This window comes from Sciurus carolinensis, chromosome 14, assembly GCF_902686445.1.
Source record: "Sciurus carolinensis chromosome 14, mSciCar1.2, whole genome shotgun sequence".
NCBI lineage: Eukaryota > Metazoa > Chordata > Mammalia > Rodentia > Sciuridae > Sciurus > Sciurus carolinensis.
This window is the reverse complement of record NC_062226.1, coordinates 71646224-71667775: the sequence shown is the minus strand read 5'-3', so window position 1 is coordinate 71667775 and position 21552 is coordinate 71646224. Positions and strand designations below refer to the sequence as shown.

The following is a 21552-nucleotide window of genomic DNA, read 5'->3' as shown; positions in this document are numbered from 1 at the left end:
AAGGTAGCATTTGATTGACTCCACAAACTCTGTCAGAGAAACTTTCCTGATTGCCATGCAGGTAAGCCCTGGGTGATTTAAGAACTGTTTCACTATACAGGAAGTCTCCTCATATGCAAATTCATTGACAATTAATCATTCACACGGAGCACAATAGAAATCATAAGATAGTGTAGTTGGTAACTGCCCTGTCCAGGAGTATGGGCATGGTAATGGCATTATTAACCTGTTAAATTTATTACACTGTCATTATTAATCTGGTAAATTTTATTGTCAAGATTATGTAAGTCACTAAACCAGGCATGGTAGTGCCTGCCCTGTAATCCTAGCTACTTGGGAGGCTGAGGCAGGAGGATCTCAAGGTCAAACAGACTGGGCAACTTGATGAGACCTGTCTCAAAATAAAAATATTTTAAAAGGGCTGGGGATGTAAGTATTGGAGAGGCTATGTTACTTTCGCAAGTCATCACAGATGATAGCTCAGTTCAATGCTGTTTGTCTTTGACCCAAAGGAGTTGTTACACGCTCACAGGTATGACCACTCCTCATCTGCTCTCCAATAAAGGGCAACCTGACATGGGTCAGGATCGAGCCAGGCATCTGCCACCTGCTGGAATATCCTTTCATTCTCAAGAGGCCAATATGTGTCAATCCTAACAGCAGGGAGAAATGACCAAATCCCAAGAGCACCTATTGTCTGTAGGCATTATCTTAAGTGCTGAGAAATCTTCAAGGATGTCAAAAACAGTCTAAAAATGTGGTAGAAGCACAGACCATAAAGTGTAAACAAAATACTACAAAGGCTCAAATGGGAGACTCCCGGGCTTAAGGGAAATTTTATTATGGAAACATTTGAAATGCTCTGCTAGAGTTCCAAACACTACATACAAATCCAGTTCTATTATATCTAATAAACAGCCTGGAGAATTACAAAATATATGATATGCCCATTACTTTCTCAGAGCAATTTAAACCTAAGAAGAACATACATTTTTAAAAATCTCAATGATACTGAAGGTCAGAACCACCAAAAAACAGTATACAACAGTGCCCAAATAGGGTCCATCTTGTCCACACAGATATACATCATTTTACCCCCTCAACAACCTTTAAGATGTGTTTATAAACTGTCATTCAAACTGTACATTTTACATGCATATGCAAATTCCTAATTAAGAGAGGAGTGATAAAACTTTCATAAAGAAGAAACCTTTTAAAATATTAAAGAAAAAAAGAAATACATACATATATAATAAATATTACCTAAATTGTTCTTTTGTTAAGTATTCATTTTGCAGTATGATAATTTAAAATGGAGAACTGTATTATGATTATCAAGGAAGGTGGGCCATTGAGATGGAATGTTTGAAATAGATGAGGCTGATCGGGTTGGGCGGAAACCAATTTGGAACCAGTATTCACTAGTCCAAGGAAACTGAATGTCAAGTTCATTTTGAATTATTTCAGAAACTGTCATAGTATATTAAGTAGACCTTCAAAGGATTCAATCCAAAAGAGAATCCCACTAATAGAACCCAAAGGAGAAAGAAAGGAAAAAAAAAATGTGTGTATGTATATATACATGCATACATATATATGCACACATTTTTTTTAATTTTTAATTTTCCTTCAAGGGGAGAAACCCTGTTTCCCCAGTGCCTACAACAAAGGCTGGCAGAGAACTGTAGTTTCATAAAATTGATTAAGTGAAAAAATTAGGAATCCAGGTCCCTTCCCAAAAGGTTGTCTCTGTTCCTATCTCCAACCCAGAAGCAGTAAAGTAAAGACACCAAGAATTTCAGTTCTGAAACCTGACTGCCTGGGTTCAAATCTGATCTCTGACATTTCCTAGCTACTTCAACTTTGTTTCTGTGCCTTGGTTTGTTCATCTATAAAGTGGGGATAATGACACCTTCTGAACTGTTCTGAGAATCCAGTATATTAACACTGAGAAACAGTGTCTGAGGCACACTAAGCATGAAAGCAATGTTAGTTATCGTTATCTTTCATATTTGCCAAAGATAAGCCAAAAATGAAACCCTCACCTTCCTTCAAATAGCTTTTTCACTCAGCTGCCTGTTTTGTTTGTCTCTTACAGACCAAGAGGGAGTTTCTTCAGCTAAAATTAATTCACTTTTTCCTGATTCCTTTTAACTTTCTCCTGGGATTCACCTAAAGTTATTTTTATCAAGAAGAGATAGTTATCATTCAGGAAAGAAAATAGAGCAAAGAATAAATTACACACAGACTTCATCCCCTTGTGTGTGTGTGTGTGTGTGTGTGTGTGTGTGTGAGTGCTTCCTGCCTTTAATTTGGTTTTTCTCTGTGTAGCAGCCACATTCCTAAGGGAGGCACATGGGGTAGGCAGTGCCTCCTCTCTGGCAGATGAGTGAAGCTGTATCCTAGCAACCTGGGTCACATAACGGGGCCTGTCATCCGGTTTCCTTTCACCTTAGTGATCTTCATATAGGTAGGACATTCAATGTCTTTTAACGAAAGGATGGATGGATTTTCATTGACTGAGATCCTATTGCATTTAGCTGCAACATTTATTAGAAATAAAGAAATGGGTAGACATAAATCTAATCCATAGGAAGAAAATTTAATCCAGACAAGGCTCTTTAGCTAAGACAAAGATTCCAACAAGAAGAAATATTCCTCAACATTATTCTAGACATGGCCGCATTGACCCGTATGTCAAAGAATCATGGCACTGCTGTGCACATTGCAAGGTCAACACATCCAGCCCCCATGCCCGCCTCAGTTCCTCAAGCAGGTCCACACTTAAACTATGCATGTCAAAGGAGACTCCTGGCTTTTTTGTTCAGCATCTCTTCCAAAAAGGGCTCCCACCACAACTTCCATTTACAACACGTTGAAGTGTTTAGCAACCCTCAGGGTTAAAAAAAAAAAAAAAAAGACCTCCCAAATACACTGATGCTCAAGTGGCCAAGGAAATACCCCTGTACCCTGTGCCCAGGAGTGCCATGACATATGTGTGATGTCTTATCTCAAATGGGCCCAAATTCTGTTCTGTACTTCTTTCTTCTTTAAGCAGCATCCTCTGACCTTCTGCACCTTCCTCCATTCTTGCCAAGTCCCCACTCCCTCTCACCCTCAGCAGCTGGTTCCCTCTTGTACTACTGATAATATTCAGGTCCATCAGCTCTCCTCCTGCCTTGTGGTTCACTCATTAATACTAATTTCGTTCAACCCCCTCTGCTCTTGCTCTGAAGACCTCTCCTCCTGGCTCATACCTATGCCTTCCTTCTCCAGGACCTCACCCATCATGCACTCACCCCCCCTTTGACATTTTCAGTGTCTCCCTCTTCAATGGTTCTTCGTCACCTAAGAAGACCCTGGCTCCTTTCCTCAATGTGGCAGCTCTCTTTTCTCCTCTTAACCATCAAACTCTGAAAGGTACCCTGCCTTTCCACAGCATTCCTCCCCCACACTCCAAACTCCTGCCTCACTCACTGGCTCATGCTGCACAATCTTACTTTCTAGATTCTACTCCACCCGCTTTAATCTCACACTTTGCATGGTCCCAACCACCTCTCATGGTCATCTACCTGAACCTCTTGGCATCTTGCACATCTTGACTTTGTCCACTTCTTACTGCAACGCATTGCTACTTTGAGGGAAGATCACACTTTAAAGTCAAATTCTGAAGTTACTCAACTTCTGCTTCCTGATTAGCAAAGGGAAAAAGGTCTTTGCTGTGCAGATTCTCAGTATTAAATAACAGTAGTAAAATGCCTAGCATGTAGTCGGCTCTTGCAATATGATGGTAATTATATTTCTTTTTACTTCTCTTGTTATCAGAGACACTGGATATTCTGTCTTTTGACCACTTCTCGGTCTCATTGACCAGACCTTCCTATGGCTCAACTTTGCCTTCTGCAAAGTAGAAAGAAGAACCATGGCCTTCCCAACACATTCCCATGAATGGCTTCCAGATTTGCCTCCGACTCATTTTCCCTCCCTATCCCCCTTTTCCTAACAGCCTTCTTCATAATTCCCTTGGGGTCACTAGGTACTTCAAATTCAGATTAACTGTCTTTAAAAAGAAAGAAAGGAGAAAACAAACATGCTTTTCTCCAAGAGCTGGTTTCCTTGTGGTATCCCCATTTTGGTTCATGAAAACACCATCCTTCCAGGTTTCCAGGCTCAAAGCCTCCATTGAGTTCTTCCTCCCTTTGTGCAAGAGAATGTTTGCTAATTCTGGACATTTTTTTTTTTTGCATCCACAGTGTCTATCCTTTCTATCCTACCCCCTGCTCCCTGCTGGCACCATTAGGCCCTTCAGGATTTTTTACTTGGTTGATTTTAGTGGCCTCTTGCAGAATGTTCCCGCTTCTTACTGCGCATGTTCCTATGCATCCGCCATATTCCAATCAGAGGAATCCTTCTAACATGAATCCAACCAAGACACTTTCTACCTGCAGAACACTTCAGCCATTATGCCTGTTATAGCCACGGCTACAGAAACTCATCATTCTCTTCTTCTCCCAGAAAGCTTCAAAAACTAATAAAGAAAAAGGCACCAGGGCAGGGAACAAGAAAACTGCATTTCTAGTGAAACTAGGAAATATATTCAAAAATATTTGTATATGCAGGAGCTATGTGGGAGGAAGGGGCAGACACTGAGGAGAGAAAAACCAGCCAGAGCACCAACAAAATACCATTCCAGATAGTAGAATGAAACAGACACTCTGACCTTATGTACATACATGACTGCATAACTAATGTGATTCCACAGCACGTATAATCAGAAAAATAAGAAATCATACCCCATTTATGTATGATATAAAAAAGTGCATAAATATGTATATTCTACTGTCATGTATAACTAATTAGAATAAATAATAAAAGTTTTTTTAAAAAAAATACCATACCATTTCTGGTTGTGAGGAACACCTTAAATAGCAACATTCTCAACTTTGTCTGGAACAGCATGTTCAAGAACAAGAGTGAACTGCCTGGTGGCAGGAGTACCTGTGGACCCTGACTCAGTCCATAGAAATGCAGGGGGTGGGCTACACAAGGATTATGCAGACCAGCCATGCTTGCAGAAGGCTGTGGATTTTGCAGGAGTTTAGAAGAAAGCCTTCCAGTTGTGAATAATAGCTAGCTTGGAATAGTAGCCTGGGCCCATTATAACCCAAGTCATTAAATGATAAATAATAAAAAAGGGATTAGCATGGGCAACATACAGAGAGATTCTAAGGGAAAAAAGTAACAAAAAAGCAAAGCGTATTAATGGAAGAATAATATACTTTATAAAAATGTTTCTGGGGAACAGATGAATATTGAATACAATAGTCCCCTCTTGTCTGTGGGGGACGTGTTCCAAGGCCCCTGTGGATGCCTGGAACAACAGACAGCACAGAACCCTATATATACTGTTTCTTTCTATACATACATACATACCTATGATAAAGTTTAATTTATAAATTAAGCACAGTAAGAAATTAACACCAATAATTTGTGATAACATGGAATAATTATAATAATACACTGTAATAAAAGTTATATGAATGTGATCTCGCAATCTTTCCATCTCTCTCTCTCTCTAAATATCATATTGTAATACATGATTTTTTTTTCAGTACCAGAGACTGAACCCAGGGACACTAGACCACTGAGCCACATCCCCAGCCCTTTTTATTTTGCTTATGTTGAGACAGGATCTCACTAAGTTGCTTAGGACCTCACTAAATTGCTGAAGCTGGCTTTGAACTTGCAATCCTCCTGCCTCAGCCTCCGGAGCCACTGAGATTACAGACATGGGTCACCACACCCAGCACATGCACCCTTCTTAGGATGATGCTGTGGGATGATAAAATGCCTCCGTAATTCCATGAAATGAGGCAAAGAACTAAATACTCATCACACAATTGTGGTTATAACTTTTGTAGTTTGAGTGCAATAGCAAACCTAGCACATCTTTCCCCCTTCACAATTCCATAGATCTAAGATTTATTTTTATCACAGGTCTTAGCAACTTCAGCATTGTTGTTTTCTTATTAAGTCATGAAATTTTACCTTTTCACTTAAAAGAAGCACTTTACAGCATCTCTTTGGCACATCCCATTTGCCAACATCACTACTCCTATGTTTTGAGGACATTATTAGGGGATATAAGGGTTATTGAACACAAGCACTGTGATACTGGTGACAGTTGCTCTGATAAATAAGATGTTTATTAAATAACAGTCAGGTAGCATATACTGCGTGGATATACTGAACAAAGGGACAATTCATTTCCCGTTCAGGTCAGAGCAGTGTGGCATAAGATTTTATCATCCTAGCCAGAATGGTATGTAATTTGAAACTTATGAATTATTTCAGGAATTTTCCATTTAATGTTTTTGGACCAAGATTGACCACAAGTAACTGAAACTTCAGAAAGCAAAATCATAGATAAGGAGGGACAACTGAATATTTTATTATAAAATTTTAAAATTTTAAATCTCAATGAAGCACTTATCTATAAAGAAATAGTTCAAATTTACAATACCAAAATTCAGATAACAGTAGGTGAGGCAAAAAGGAGATAAAATGTGAATAGCATTCAGGAACGAAGTAGAGGAGAAAAATAAAATCATTACAGAATTGCAGATGAAATAAGAATGATGCAAAATCAAATATAATTGCAAAAAATTCAGTGCAGGACACAGCACAAACTGAGTAATATAAACAAAACTGAAATAAAATGAAAAAAAAAACTAATTTGGATTAAAAAGAAATTATATGATAGAAAAAAGAGATTCAACAGAAGCATATTTGATGTCTCCAAAGAAGAAAATCAAAATAATGGATCAGAACAAAAATTTTAATGAAAACATTCCTATATCACATTTAAATATGAGTGCATAATTTAAAAATGTAATTTAGAATAATTTAAAAATGTAATTTAGGAACATTTTCATTTAAAACTTTTTAACTTTATCAAGATATTCAAAGAACCCCCTTATGCCAAGAAAAATTGATCCAAAATCATTAATGCCCACACATATTCTAATAAAATTACTGAATTTCAAAAAAATAAATAAATGATAATTGGACCCCCCAGGCAAAACGATCAGGTCTCTTATGGGGAGGGAAATAAAGCTGGGCTTAGATCTTTTTACAATAGCATTTAGTACCAGGAGATAATAAAACAACAGATTTTATTTTGAGCTAGTTATTCAAATATACACACACACACACACATACAAAAAAAAAAAAAAAACAGTTGAAAACATGCTAGAATTCTGGCAATATTGTTCCTGCATATTCTTCTTGAAAAAAAACTACTCCAAACATTCAACCTGTCAACCAAGAGATACATGAGTACAATCTGGCAAAAGGACTAATTGTGATCACTGATTCTAGAATATAATAGAACTATGATAAAAACAGTGGTAATTTGATTGATGGAAATTTAAATGTTGCTTGTCATAACAATGTGGAATTAGTTAAACAGTCAAGGAATTTAGAGGATAAAGAAAGAAGGGTGGAGGTAGAATTGGTAGGCTTTTTGCCTCGCAATAATGTCTGCACCCTTTGCCTGCTATAATCAGGAACATTATTGAAGACTACAGACTAAAATACTGGTAATAGAAATATAAACATATTTAACAGCACAAAGTAAAACACCAAAAATATAATCTTACATTCTAAACTTGAGTGATGGAGGAGCAGAAAGGTGAAAGAGGTCATACACAGTAAATCCCCAGAGCAATTGAATCAGAACCACCATTTAAATAACAGACAGTGAAACATTAAATTTTGAATCTTTCTCTATGCCAATGCCAAATCATAGAGATGTTTGCTTCCTATTTCCATTCTCATGCTTTTTCTTTTTTTTTTTTTTATTATTGTACACAAATGGGATACATGTTGTTTCTCTGTTTGTACATGGCGTAAAGGCATACCATTTGTGTAATCATAAATTTACATAGGGTAATGTTTGATTCATTCTGTTATTTTTTTCCCTTCCCCCCACCCCTCCCACCCCTCTTTTCCCTCTATACAGTCCTTCCTTCCTCCATTCTTGCCCCCCTCCCTAAACCTAAGTCTAACCCTAACACTAACTCTTCCCACCCCCCATTATGTGTCCTCATCCACTTATTAGCGATATCATTCTTCCTTTGGTTTTTTGAGATTGGCTTATCTCACTTAGCATGATATTCTCCAATTTCATCCATTTGCCTGCAAATGCCATAATTTTATCATTCTTTATGGCAGAGTAATATTCCATTGTATATATATATACCACAGTTTCTTTATCCATTCATCAATTGAAGGACATCTAGATTGGTTCCACAATCTGGCTATGGTGATTTGAGCAGCAATGAACATTGATGTGGCTGTATCTCTGTAATATGCTGATTTTAAATCCTTTGGGTATAGGCCAAGGAGTGGGATAGCTGGGTCAAATGGTGGTTCCATTCCAAGTTTTCTAAGGAGTCTCCACACTGCTTTCCAGAGTGGCTGCACTAATTTGCAACCCCACCAGCAATGTATGAGTGTATCTTTCTCACCACATCCTCGCCAACACCTGTTGTTGCTTGTATTCTTGATAATCGCCATTCTAATTGGGGTGAGATGGAATCTTAGGGTGGTTTTGATTTGCATTTCTCTTATTACTAGAGATGTTGAACATTTTTCCATGTTTGTTGATTGCTTGTAGATCTTCTTCTGTGAAGTGTCTATTCATTTCCTTAGTCCCATTTGTCGATTGGATTACTTGCATTCTTGGTGTAGAGTTTTTTGAGTTCTTTATAGATTCTGGAGATTAGTGCTCTATCTGAAGTATGATTAGCAAAGATTTTCTCCCACTCTGTAGGCTCTTTCTTCGCATTGCTGATAGTTTCCTTTGCTGAGAGAAAGCTTTTTAGTTTGAATCTATCCCAGTTATTAATTCTTGCTTTTATTTCTTGTGCTATGGGAGTCCTGTTGAGGAAGTCTGGTCCTAAGCCGACATGTTGAAGCTCTGGACCTACTTTTTCTTCTATAAGATGCAAGGTCTCTGGTCTGATTCTGAGATCCTTAATCCATTTTGAGTTTAGTTTCGTGCATGGTGAGAGATATGGGTTTAATTTCATTCTGTTGCATATGGATTTCCAATTCTCCCTAGCACCATTTGTTGAAGAGGCTATCTTTTCTCCATTGCATATTTTTGGCCCCTTTGTCTAGTATGAGAAAATTGTATTTATTTGGGTTTGTGTCCGTGTCCTCTATTCTGTACCATTGATCCACCTTTCTATTTTGGTACCAATACCATCATGCTTTTTCTTGATAGTTTGTCTGCCTAAAATATTTTAATAGCTCTATATTAGTTTTCCTATCACTACTATAACAAATTGCTACAAGTTTAATAGCTTAAAACAATAAAAAATTATTAGCTTATAGTTATAGGGGTCAGAAATTGAAAATGACGATGTCGGCAGGACTGTGTTCCCTCTGAAGCTGGGGGAGAATCGTTTCCTTGCTGTTGAGTTTCTAGAGGCTGACTGTTGTCCTTGGCTCATAGTTCTTTCCTGTTGCTGATTCGATTTCTTGTTTTCATCATCACATCTACTATTACTTGGATCCTCTGCCTCCACTTTATAAGGACCTTGTGATTACACTGGATTGGGCCAACGAGCTGCTCAAAGATAATCTCTCCATCTTGATATTTAACTTAATCACATTTGGAAAGTCCCTTTTGCCATATAAGGTGACATATTCAGTGGTTCCCAGGAATAGAACATGGCATGTTTGGGGGGACCTGCTTTCCACCTACAACAAACTCCATTTTGTTTCAAATATCCACCATCTCTTCCCACTCTGGTCAAATTCTAGTTTCTCCTTAAAATTGTTCTGGTCTAACTAATAAGGAAGTACTCTGAACTTCTTACTTGTACAGTTTTTCCATCACTTGACTTTGTTCTTTGCGAAATATGGTTATATATAAATACTTGCCATATCGTTCCCATCATCCCCGCCCCACTCCATGGGATCTGAAGGAAGAGATTGCAGATATACTTCCAATCCCATACTCTACCAAAGGTTCACACACTAAAGTCATCAAAGATGCTCAATTGCTAAATCCAAATCACACTTCAGGTGTATTTACTCATCTGACTAACATTTGAATGCTATGGTCAGAGTTTTCACCCCACCCCCAATTCATAGGTTGAGATCTTAATCTCCAATGTGATGGTATTAGGGGGTGAGGCCTTTGGAAAGTAATTAGGTCCTAACGGCAGGGTCCTCGTGAATGGCATTAGTGCCCTCATACAAGAGTCCCAATATATATCCCTTGTCAACAATATTGAAGACACGGTGAGAAGCATTATCTAAGAACCAGAAAACAGACTTTAAATCTCCCAGCACCTTTATCTTGGACTTTCCGGTCTCCAGAACTGTTAGAAATAAGTTTCTCTTGTTTAAAGGTTACCTCATTATGTAGTTTCTTATAGTACCCAAATAGACTAAGACACATATTATGTATCAAGCACTGTTCTGGCTTCTAAGAATACAACAGTGGATAAGGTAGACTAAATCCCTAACCTCCTGAAGTCACAGTCTAGTAAGAGGGGAAAAAAATGAATAAAAGATGCACGAGCTTATGGCAGGTAATGCATGGAATTGTAAAGAAGGAATAACAACCTTTTTACTTGCTATGTTGGTCAGCTTTCCATTACTGTACCAAAATATCTAAAATAAATAAATTATGAAAAGAAAAGGTTTGCTTTGGTCCACAATTTTGGAGGTTCCAGGCCATGATCTGGCAGATTCATTGCTTGTAGGTCTCTGGAGGGGTGCAATGACAGGAAACATGTGGTGGAACAAACTTCTTGCCCCAGGTCCAGGAAACAAAAGAGGAAGAGACCAAGATCAGGAAATAAAAGAGGAAGAGACCAAGATCCCAAAATCCTCTTCAAGGGCACACCCCCAATGACCTAAGGACTCCCATAACGTCCCACCTCCTAAAGTGCCTCCCAATAGCACCACCCTATGGACCAAGCCTTTAACACATGCAGGACACTCCATGTCCCAAGTGCAGTACGTTGCCCCATTGACCACTCCGTCCTTTGTGAAAATCTCTCGTCCCATAGTTTAGGGCACCATGATCTTGGGTTCTCCTCCCATCTCTATTTTGGTGATCCCTTTCTAATGATATTTTCATTCTATACTTTTTAGATATTGGTGTTACTCAGTTATCCATCCTTGTCCTCTTCCTGTCACCTTCATGCTAACAGTTTTCAAATTTCCATCCCAGACCTGACTACACCACTGCTCCAGACCCTGGTTCCCAAGCATGTACCATGGACATACCATGAGAACCTCAATCCCAATGCAGTCAAGAATAAAATTTTTCTGCTCCAAAAAGCTTGGCTTCATCTTGCATTGCCAATCTCAGCTGGTCATTGTGTACTGAGGGATCAGTTTTTACTTCTCTTTCTCCCTTGATCTCTTACTCACCCAAGGCTGTCCATTTTGCTCTCTATATATCCCTCCATTCTATCTGTTCCTTCAGGACTCCATTACCCTCCTCCTAGAATATTCCTAATGACTGTTCCAGCCCCGGGCCCCTCCAACCCATCCTCCAAAAGGTACTGCCAAAATGAATTTTCTAAGAAAATCTGACTGTACTGATCCTAAGACAGTGTCTTAGTGCTCTCTCCATACCTTCAGGATAAGGGGAAACTCTTTTACATCCTTTACAAATCATCCAGTGCTAGCTTCATATCTCTCTCTCTCTCTCTCTCTCTCTCTCTCTCTCTCTCTCTCTCTCTCTCTCTCTCTCCCTCTCCAAGCATATATATCCAACATCTTACCTATAATTCCCCAAATATGCTTCACCATTTCACTCCCTGCATACCCCATTCCCTTTGCTGGAATGACTTTGTTCTTCATCCATCTCATTCACCCAGAATATTAATTCCTTCAAATCCTGCAAGGTCATTATTTATGCACTTAGATCATCCCTGGGCTCCTATGAATGAGAAAATAATAAATATTTTGTCTTATGCCTACATTATTTATTCCTACATTAAAGCCTTTTCACTGATGCTTCCTCTTCCTGGAATGTTCTTCCCAAAGTTTTTCACTTATTAGCTTTTCTAGTCAATTGGGTCTCCATTCAAATGTTGCTCCCATCACCCTGAGAAGCAGTGACATAAGGCAGGGTAGGGGTGGGGGTCCTGAGCACAAACCAGGAACCATGTGGAGTCCTCAGGGCATTTTCCAACCAGATACCCCAAAGGTTACAGGTACATGTGCCTTTGGGTCTATCCAGTGATTCCATTTCTAGCTTTCATTTCAGGGAGGCAGACTGACCAATGGATTGCTCCAGCTAGTTAGCAAAGTATCTGTCATGGAAACATGTAAGATCGGGTGGCCAGAACAGTTCTGCTGCACTGATTTGATTATGTAGACACAGGTCACACATACTCTGGGGTGACCCTGCTCACAGTACTAACACAGTCTGAGGTACCCTGCTTATTCGTTTATTTTCTAAGTGCTGACACTTCACGTGTAGAACATAGACACTGTAAAGAGGGTGACCAGAGGTATCTTGTTCACTGTTAGATGTTCAATGTCCAAACAATTCCGCAAACAGAGGTCTTCAATACATGACTATTGACTTAGTACAGAATTATTGTATGAGATCATACTGAATTACAGAGTTCGTTCCTCTAAACTGAAAACTTTCTTTTTTTGTGTGATTTATTATTTATTATTTTTTTATTTTTTATTTTTTTTATTTTTTTTTAATTTTTATTATAAACAAATGGGATACATGTTGTTTCTCTGTACATGGAGTAAAGGCATACCATTTGTGTAATCATAAATTTACATAGGGTAATGTTGTTTGATTCATTCTGTTATTTTTTTCCCTTCCCCCCCACCCCTCCCACCATTCTTTTCCCTCTATACAGTCCTTCCTTCCTCCATTCTTGCCCCCCTCCCTAACCCTAACCCTAAACATAACTCTAACCCTAACACTAACCCCTCCCTCCCCCCATTATGTGTATCATCCACTTATCAGCGAGATCATTCGTCCTTTGGTTTTTTGAGATTGGCTTATCTCACTTAGCATGATGAAAACTTTCAAGACAAAGTATTCTGTCTCATGCATCTTGACCCTTATGTTGACATAATGCCTATCACTACGAGAGTGTGTGAAACCAATATCTTTGAATACATAAGTAGATGAATGAGTGACCAGAAGAGTGAGCAATGAATGAATGTGTCTCCTCTCAAGGTTCATAATCTTGTCTTCCAGTTAGAATCACCTGGGAAGCTCCTAAACCTGAAATGTCCCAGACCAATTAAACCAGAATGTCTAGAGGTGTATCCCAGGATGAGTATGTTTAAAGTGCTACTGAAAGTTCCAGTATTCAGCAAGCTGAACCAGTCAGGTGACCAGCTATTCAGGTTTCCTCAGGAGTGAAACTTCTCCGACAATGCAGTGCTAAAATTGCAACTGTCCTAGGTAAACCAGAAAGTTCATCACCCTGCACTGATCCAAACTGCCACCCAGGACCATCCCTGAGTGATGTGTCTTCCATTTTTGAAAAGTCAAAACTCATTGGCTTTATGTTTTCATTCGATACTTTTCTGATGATACTCAAGCCTGTAGCTCACCTTGACCTCAATCACTGCTTCTTGCTGTGTTCTTGCTCAGGTGGGTGCAATTATTGATAGGGGTAGCATGCAAATTTGTGATATATGAATGGAAAGGGGATGAATAAACCATTACAGTAAGTCAGCAATGACCAACAGATCAGCTGAAGAAACAAAAGGTCTCTCCTACCTACACTGTTGTGGGAATGCAAAGGAGCAGCCACTTGGAAAACAGGATGGAGTCTCCAAGAAATCTTGGAAATACAACCACCATACAATCCAGTAATGCTGGATCCAAAGGAAATGAAATCACTAAGTATTAAAAGGAAATAAAATCAGTATGTCAAAAAACTTCTGCTCTCACGTTACTGAAGCACTATTCACAATGGTGAAGATACAGAATCAGCCTAGTTGTCAATCAACAGGATGAACGGATAAAGAAAATGTGATCTATATATGTGAATAGTACTCAGCCACAAAAATAATGAAATCCTGTCGTTTGCAGCAACATGAATGGAACTGAAGACATTACGCTAAGTGAAATAAGTCAGGAATAGGAAGACAAATAGGGCAAGTTCTCATTTCTGTGTGGAAGTTAAAAAGTTGATGTCAGAGAAGTAGAGAATAGAAAAATGGTTGCCAGAACCTGGAAAGGACATGGTGGGGAGGTGGTGACAAGGAACGGTTACTGGATACAGGATTGGGGCTGCAAAGGAGGATACCTTCTAATGTTCTGCAGTATCATAGCATAACTATGATTGACAATTAACTGCATATTTCAAAATAGCTAGTTAAGGATTTTGAATGGTCTCAAAACAAAAAAAAATTGATGTATGTTAAAGACAATGGATATGCCAGTTACCCTGTCTAATCATTACACTTACATGTATCTAAATGTCTCGCTATGTCCCCATAAATATGTACAATTACTGTGTCAATTCAAATAAAAATATATGTTTAAAAAGGAAAACAATAAGCAAAAGAAAATGTAAAGTGCCATCCTTCCAAATGCAATTCCAATGAGCCTTCACTTTTATTTTCTGTCTAAATAGATGACACTACATTTTGACATATTCCTATTCATCACTATCTATGCCAGTTACCCTGGTATGAATTTGCAGTCACTGTTGTTATCTGAAAACTAATTCTCTTAATGGAAAATTCCTTGTGCAAACTGAATTAATATTCATCATTCCAAACACTCATCAATCTACTCCAAGACTATGGTTTATACTAAACCCATTGACATGTGGATACCAGGCTTGGAAATGTTCTTCCACCCATGAAGGGAACATGATCCTAGAGCTCTCTAGGGCCAACTTATTCAAAGTTTGGTTCCAGATCAACAGCAGCAGCATCTGGGAGCCTGTTAGAAACTCAGAAACTCAAGCTCCAACCCAAAGCTACTGAATCGGAATATCAGCAGGTGGAACACAAGAATCTGTGCCCCCCAAAATTCTCCAGGTTATTCTTATGCACACTACAATCTGAGAAGAGCTCATCTAGCAAACACTCTGTTTTCTAATTCTTCCCAGAGGGAAGACGTGAGGATAATCAGAGAAAGAGGCCTAGATTCCCAGCCTCTGCTGCACATAGGAAACGTGTGTGATTTAATTGGTCTGAGGTACAACCTGAGCACAGGGGTGGTTAGAAGCTCCCAGGTGAGGCCACGGAGGGGAAGTTTGGAAGTCACTGATACATACAGTTTCATCAGCAGGAGCCCTGTTCCCGCCTTGCTGCTTCTAGTCTCTGTTGCTGATCCCCAAGAGGAATGGGCAGTCTATGCAATGACTGTCCCTCCCTCCTTCACCAACATCAGAGGCAGCAGTGGCGGGGGCCCCCTGGTGTGAGGCTCACCTCTGCATATGAACACTTGTTCTGTTCACCCTCTGATAGTAGCTGTTGGATCCTCAGCACTTCACTCCAACCTCTCTGGGCCTCGGTATCTTCCTCTGTCCAAACCAGACAGTAAGACCCAATTCCCAGGATTATTTAGGACACTACATATGACACATGGAAATGCCCCATACTTTTGCTTAACACATAAAATTCTTCAAAATATCTGAGCCGGGGATGATTGTTTTCTCTTCACCCTGCTCCCCTACTATGGGATATTCAGCAGCATGAATTTGAGCAAATATCAAGGGAAATCTTTTCCTCAGGGCATCAAGGGTGTTGAATTGTGAAAAACCTGTTCTCATGTGAATTCACGCATAGGTGTCTCACAGCACCTCAGTCAGGTAAAACAGATTTATGTTGTCCCCATTTCACAGATGACGAACAGTGATGTAGAGAAGGCCAGGGTCATGCACACAGTCACAAAAGGGCAGACTCAGGAAGCCCTGTGTCCCTCTACCTACTGCGATGCCTCCCACACTCAGCCTCACATCCACCACCTTGTAGCCTGCATCCATGGGCAGCTGCGTTGACCCGCTCTGTCCCAGTGGAACTTTCTGTGAAGATAGCAGTGTGTTCTCTGTACTCTCCAATTCACTAGCCATACGTGACTCTTGAACCCTGAAATACAGCTGATGCAGCTGAAGAATTGAAGTTCTAATTTTATTTGATTCTAATTAATTTAAATTTAATAGCTGCATATGAACAGCACAGATCTAGAGGCCGAGTTTGGAGTACAGTGAGAAACCGGAAAATCATTCCAGTGGTTTCTACCCACAAATCAAAGTAGACCTAAGCCATCGTGTGTGGTTTCTCTTAAGAGAGCTCAGTTCTCTCTCTCACTAGAGTGCCAACCCTGGCCCACTAGCTGATGAGGGCACCCACCCCATGCAAAAGACAATTCCAAAGATGCTTGAAATCACATTGACCAGCAGGGGCAAAATGTGTTCTAGAAAAGCACTTCTCAAACCGCAGCACGCACAGGGAATCATCTTAAAATTGTTAAAAAGCAGATTCCTACCTGTAATCTCAGCTACTCTGGAGGCTGAGGCAGGAGGATTGTGAGTTGAAGGCCAGTCTGTGTAATATAGCTGGACCACATCTCAAAAAACGTCAGTCTCTGACTGAGTGGGTCTGGGATAGGGTCTGGCGTTTGCATTTCTAGCGAGTGTTCTAGCAATGCGATGCTGCTGTCCAGGGGACCACTCTGACCAGCCAGGCTGTAGAGCAGTGGTTCTCAACAGGCTGCTTGTGTTTCCCTCCATACTTCAGGGCACTTGGCAATATCTGGAGACATTTTTGATTGTCATAACCAGGCGAATGGAGGGGCAGGCGTGGAAAGTGCCAACTGACACCCAGGAGATTGAATCCAGGGATGCTAATAAATATCTACAGTATATAGGACAACTCACAACAAAGACTTATCCTCCCCAAAATGTCAATGGTGCCAATTGGAGAACCCTGAGCCTGCTCTTCAGGACGAGGGGGTCGGTGGCAGTGACAAAATGGGTCTTTTTGTTATAATAACTGATTATTGTTTTCTCTCTCCTGCTCTTTTCTCCTATTTGTCTACACACAGGAGCCAATGCTTCGGCCCCAGACCAACTGAGCTTAGCTTTAGCCTGGAACAGAGTGGACATCGCTCGAAGCCAGATCTTTATTTATGGGCAACAGTGGCCGGTAGAGTATATATCGTCACCCCTGGAAAGCCCACTTGCTTGGGCAAGGATATTTGTTTAAGGAGTTTTTGAGAGTGGCTCAGTAACTACTGCCTTTTTTTTTTTTTTTTTTTTTTTTTTTTCTTTTCTTTTTTTTTCTTAAGGATAAAAAACTCTTGCTTGTGTAGGAGTCCCTGGCCTGGGGCACTCTACTCATGTTTGAGGAAATGCTGCCACCTGGTGGAAGTTATGACTAAGCACATCACCTAATATCCATACATTTCAATCTCTGAGTGACCTTTGAGAGCTACAAATTACAGTATATTTGAGTGTGTCTTTAAAGACATATAACACAAATTCGTATAAGCTAAAACATTAAAAAAATGGAATTAGTTTGTTTCTGATTGCCTTTGAAGCCGGCAAAAGAAAGAGGTTGCTGCTTCCAAGTGGAGGCGCCCCCTGCTGGTCTGTGGCTGGGTCACGCCTCAGGATGCAGAATTAGAAGCCTCCTTCCTTATGCAGGTGCCATCTGGTCCTGGTGGCTGAGCACAGGTCCTCCCCACTCACAAAGAACAACACGAAGAACCAAAGCTTTATATAACTGTTCTTGGTTTCTTTCCCTCAATTGACTCTACCAAAAATAAAAACTTGCGAAATTGCCCAATGGGTGGTATACACATGCATCCACAGGAGGTAACCCGGCAGCCCAAAATTTCATTTCTGTGCATGGAATCATACCACTCATGGGCAGGTTTCTCTTAACCCTTTCTTTCCCTCAAGAGCCTCTGACTGAGCTTAGCAGTTGCCTTCATGTAGAGCTAGTGAAATGTTAACATGGAAACACTTGTCAAGGAATCTGGGAAATTTTTGTGAAAGGAATTAAATAAAAATCTTAGCTAGCTGGGCTTGGGGTCAAAGCTAAGTGGTAGAGTGCCTGCCTAGCATGCAGAAGACCCTAGGTTTGATTCCTGGCACCACAAAAAAAGCAGATAAGAAAAAAGGAATTCTAGCCAGTAGCAAATCCAGATATTGATTGCTCTTTTTTTGGTTGAGTGATACCAGCTTGCTTCTGTCTACACCTCCAGCATCTATTTAGACCCTTTGGTCTGTATCCTTGGGTTCATCTTCTCAAGTCAAGCAGGAGTCTTATTCAGAGCTCAGGGAAGGTAAAAATGAAGACAGTACTCACTTTGGCTCTTCTCTGGCACTGCATGCAGAAATTTGGTCAGAGAATGGCAAAGCAAAAAGCCCTGTAAACTCTTGCACCTTCTTAGGATCCAGAACAAGAAAGTGGTTCAGGGAAGAAAGAACTTTTGGACCTAGAAATCCCTGACTTCTATTTCCAAAGGCAGGCCCCCAAACACAGGAAAAGATGTGCTTATCCCAAAAGTGGAGCCAGGAACAGTCTCTCTAGCATGTTCTTGGATGTCCTGAAGGTTTACCAAATGTCAAACCATCCATTTTGAAGCTTTTCAGGTAAATGCCAAGGAACTGCATCCATCGACCCTGGGGCAGACTAACTCAGTGACTTGATTTGCAGGTGGGGTCTCTGGAACAAGCCATGTTGGATGCCTTAGTTTTGGACAGAGTGGATTTTGTGAAATTACTCATAGAGAATGGAGTAAGCATGCACCGTTTTCTCACCATCTCCAGACTAGAGGAATTGTACAATACGGTAGGGCCAAGCTAAGGCACTTGTTGTTTTCTCTATTTTTTTTTTTTGTTGTTGTTGACCTTCTCCTGCCCTGCACATGCCTGTGATTCTCTTCCCCTCTCCCCACTAAATGCATGCATCATTCTTCACAATACTCCCCTAGACCTTTGTAGACAACAAACACCAAGTCACCAAGACGCCACTTGTTTTATCTGCTCAGTGGTCAGCATGCAAGGCAAAAGGTTAGGTTAGGTCATCACCTGAAGGGATTGTTCTCATGCTTTTAGACAAAACAAGGCTGTGGAAATTGGAACACAGTTTATTCTGTAATCCAGAGGGTATTTGTAGCAATTGGCAGGGAGGATTGATTTAGCTTTAAGCATCAAAGGAGGACAGTTAAGTACCTCATGCCATTTTGTAACCTTCAAAGCTATGAAGTTTGTTCCTTACCTACAACAGTGGAATAAGATGTAAACTACCTCTTAGTAGGAATTATCCCCAAATAGGTTTTTCATTTGCTTTTTTGTTATTTTTTTAGAGCCAGTTCACTAAAGGCCAATGAAGTTTAAGAGCAGATACTGTTTTTCACTGTTTTATAGATAAGAAAACTGAGACTGTCTTACTAGTCTATTTGTGCTGCTATAACAGAATACCCAAGATTGGGTGATTTATAAAGAACAGACATTTATTTCTCACCATTCTGGAAGCTGGAAGTCTAAAATCAAGGTTCTGGCAGGTTCTGTGTCCACATGAATGGTCAGGGATTGAAGCAGTACACAGGCATTGCCTCAGTACTTAAACGTGTTACAACACATTTGCTCAAGGATTTGACATTACAATTTTAGATCCTACAAGAAAGTTGCCACATTTAGCAAATAAAAATACAGAACACCCAGCTAAATATAAATTTTAGATAAACAATAAAGAGTGTTTTTAGTATGAGTAGAGTTGTCCCTCTATAGCTGCCAGGAATTGGTTCCAAGAGTCCCCACACCTCCTCTGATATACTTTAACTTATTTCTAGATTACTTGTACTATCTAATACCATATCAATTCTGTGTAAATAGTTATTATACTGTATCGTTTAGTGAATAATGGCAAGAAAAAGGTATTTTTATGACCAAGAAGAACACAATTTTTTCCAAGTATTTTCATTCTGTATGAATGTATATGGAGGACCACCTGTATATCCCAAATATTTCATGGAACATACTATGTTAGATTTTTTTCATTATTTATCTGAAATTCAAATTTAATTAGGCATTCTATATTTTATCTAGCATCTCTGTTCCTGAGAGACAAGAGAATAGCAACTCATTTCACTTTATTCTTACCTCCAATACAAATACATCTTTTCACCAACTCTCTCTTTTCCCCAAACAGCCTGTGACTTCTTTAAATCTTTAAATTACCCAAATTTCAGATCCAGCCCACAGCCTGTTTCTATATAGCCTGCAAGCTAATGATGACTTTTTATACATTTTTTATGATTGAAGCAGTCAAAAGGATATACTATAACATATTTAAATTATAGGAAATTCTATTTCTGTGTCCATGAATAAAGTTTTATTGGAACACAACAAAGCTTAATTGTTTATATAAAATGGATGGTAGGGCTGAGGATGTAACTTAGTGGTAGAGCCCTTGCCTAACATGTGCAAGGCACTGAGTTCCATCCCCAGAACTACAAAAAAAGAAGATAATAAAACAACAACAAAGTCTATGGCTGCTTTCACAGTACAATAACAGTTAACTGACTTGATAAAGACTGTCTAGTCCATAAAGTCTCAAATATGTGCTTTCTGGCCTTTCACAGAAAATATTTGCCAACCCCTTTTTGAGATAATTTCTAATCCATTATAGAAAATAAGGAAGTTTCAATGATAATGTGCCCGAGTATTTTTCCAGTTGGTAAATTGGCCTTACATTTCCCCTGCTGCAAAACTAACTCCTTCAATGACATCTGGGCCCAGCTGTCAACAGAATTGACAACTTGCCTTACAAACTTAGAACCTAGGATCTCAAACACATTTGCTTGCGAAAATACCATCCAGAATTCTGCGGGTATTTGTTTAGAAAAGACAGACAAAACTGAGCAACTAAAACAAGGTCCATCGTAACGAACTGCCCTCCACCAGTCAGAACCCTTCCTTCCAGAACCTTCTTGCCTTGCCAGTTAGAGCCCCTGACTAGCAAAACTGTTTGATTCTTCTTTATTGTTTTCAGAGACATGGGCCCTCAAACACATTGTACCACTTGGTCAGGGATGTCAAAAAGGTAAGAATCCTCTCGACCCCTGGTCGGAGGCCCTGTCTTGACCGCTTGCTGTGATTAGAAAGCGACTGTTTTGCATGAGCTGCCAGAGCGTTCCTGTGCCTGCCCGACCCCCATCCAGAACAGTGTGCGCGTGCGTGCGTCTGTCTGAATGACCCCTCTGCTGATGACGCAGCTGTGGTTTTATCTCCAGTCGCTATGGTTTTAGATGCTTTCCTTGAACATAACGCTTCTGAATAGTGGAACTCTAGGCTTTCCCCGTGCCCGGTGGATTTATGCCGTTCCCTGTACTTTTCCATACGCCCCTCACTATCTGGGGAGAGAAGTGACCACAGGAGTGTCTACGTTTGCTGGCTCCTGATCTAGTGCCACTTCCAACACGACATGAAGTACAGTAAGAACAGCTCCTAAGAACAGGCAGGGAAACAAGTATATACGTGGCATTCTTCTGACACTTTGTTT

At 39.9% G+C, this 21552-nt stretch overlaps 1 protein-coding gene across 17 annotated transcripts in view; it reads left to right on the top strand.

Annotated features, from left to right (window-relative positions):
* Trpm3 (transient receptor potential cation channel subfamily M member 3) overlaps positions 1-21552 on the top strand; it is a 522169-nt gene that overhangs the window by 403852 nt on the left and 96765 nt on the right. For 11 of the 17 annotated variants that reach the window (XM_047523939.1, XM_047523937.1, XM_047523936.1 and 8 more), the window contains 3 exons: positions 17084-17184; positions 18703-18837; positions 21043-21093. In XM_047523939.1, coding sequence (XP_047379895.1) covers positions 17084-17184; positions 18703-18837; positions 21043-21093 — 287 coding nt within the window. The remainder of the gene's footprint in view (positions 1-17083; positions 17185-18702; positions 18838-21042; positions 21094-21552) is intronic. The other 6 variants (XM_047523941.1, XM_047523940.1, XM_047523938.1 and 3 more) reach the window with 1 other exon arrangement.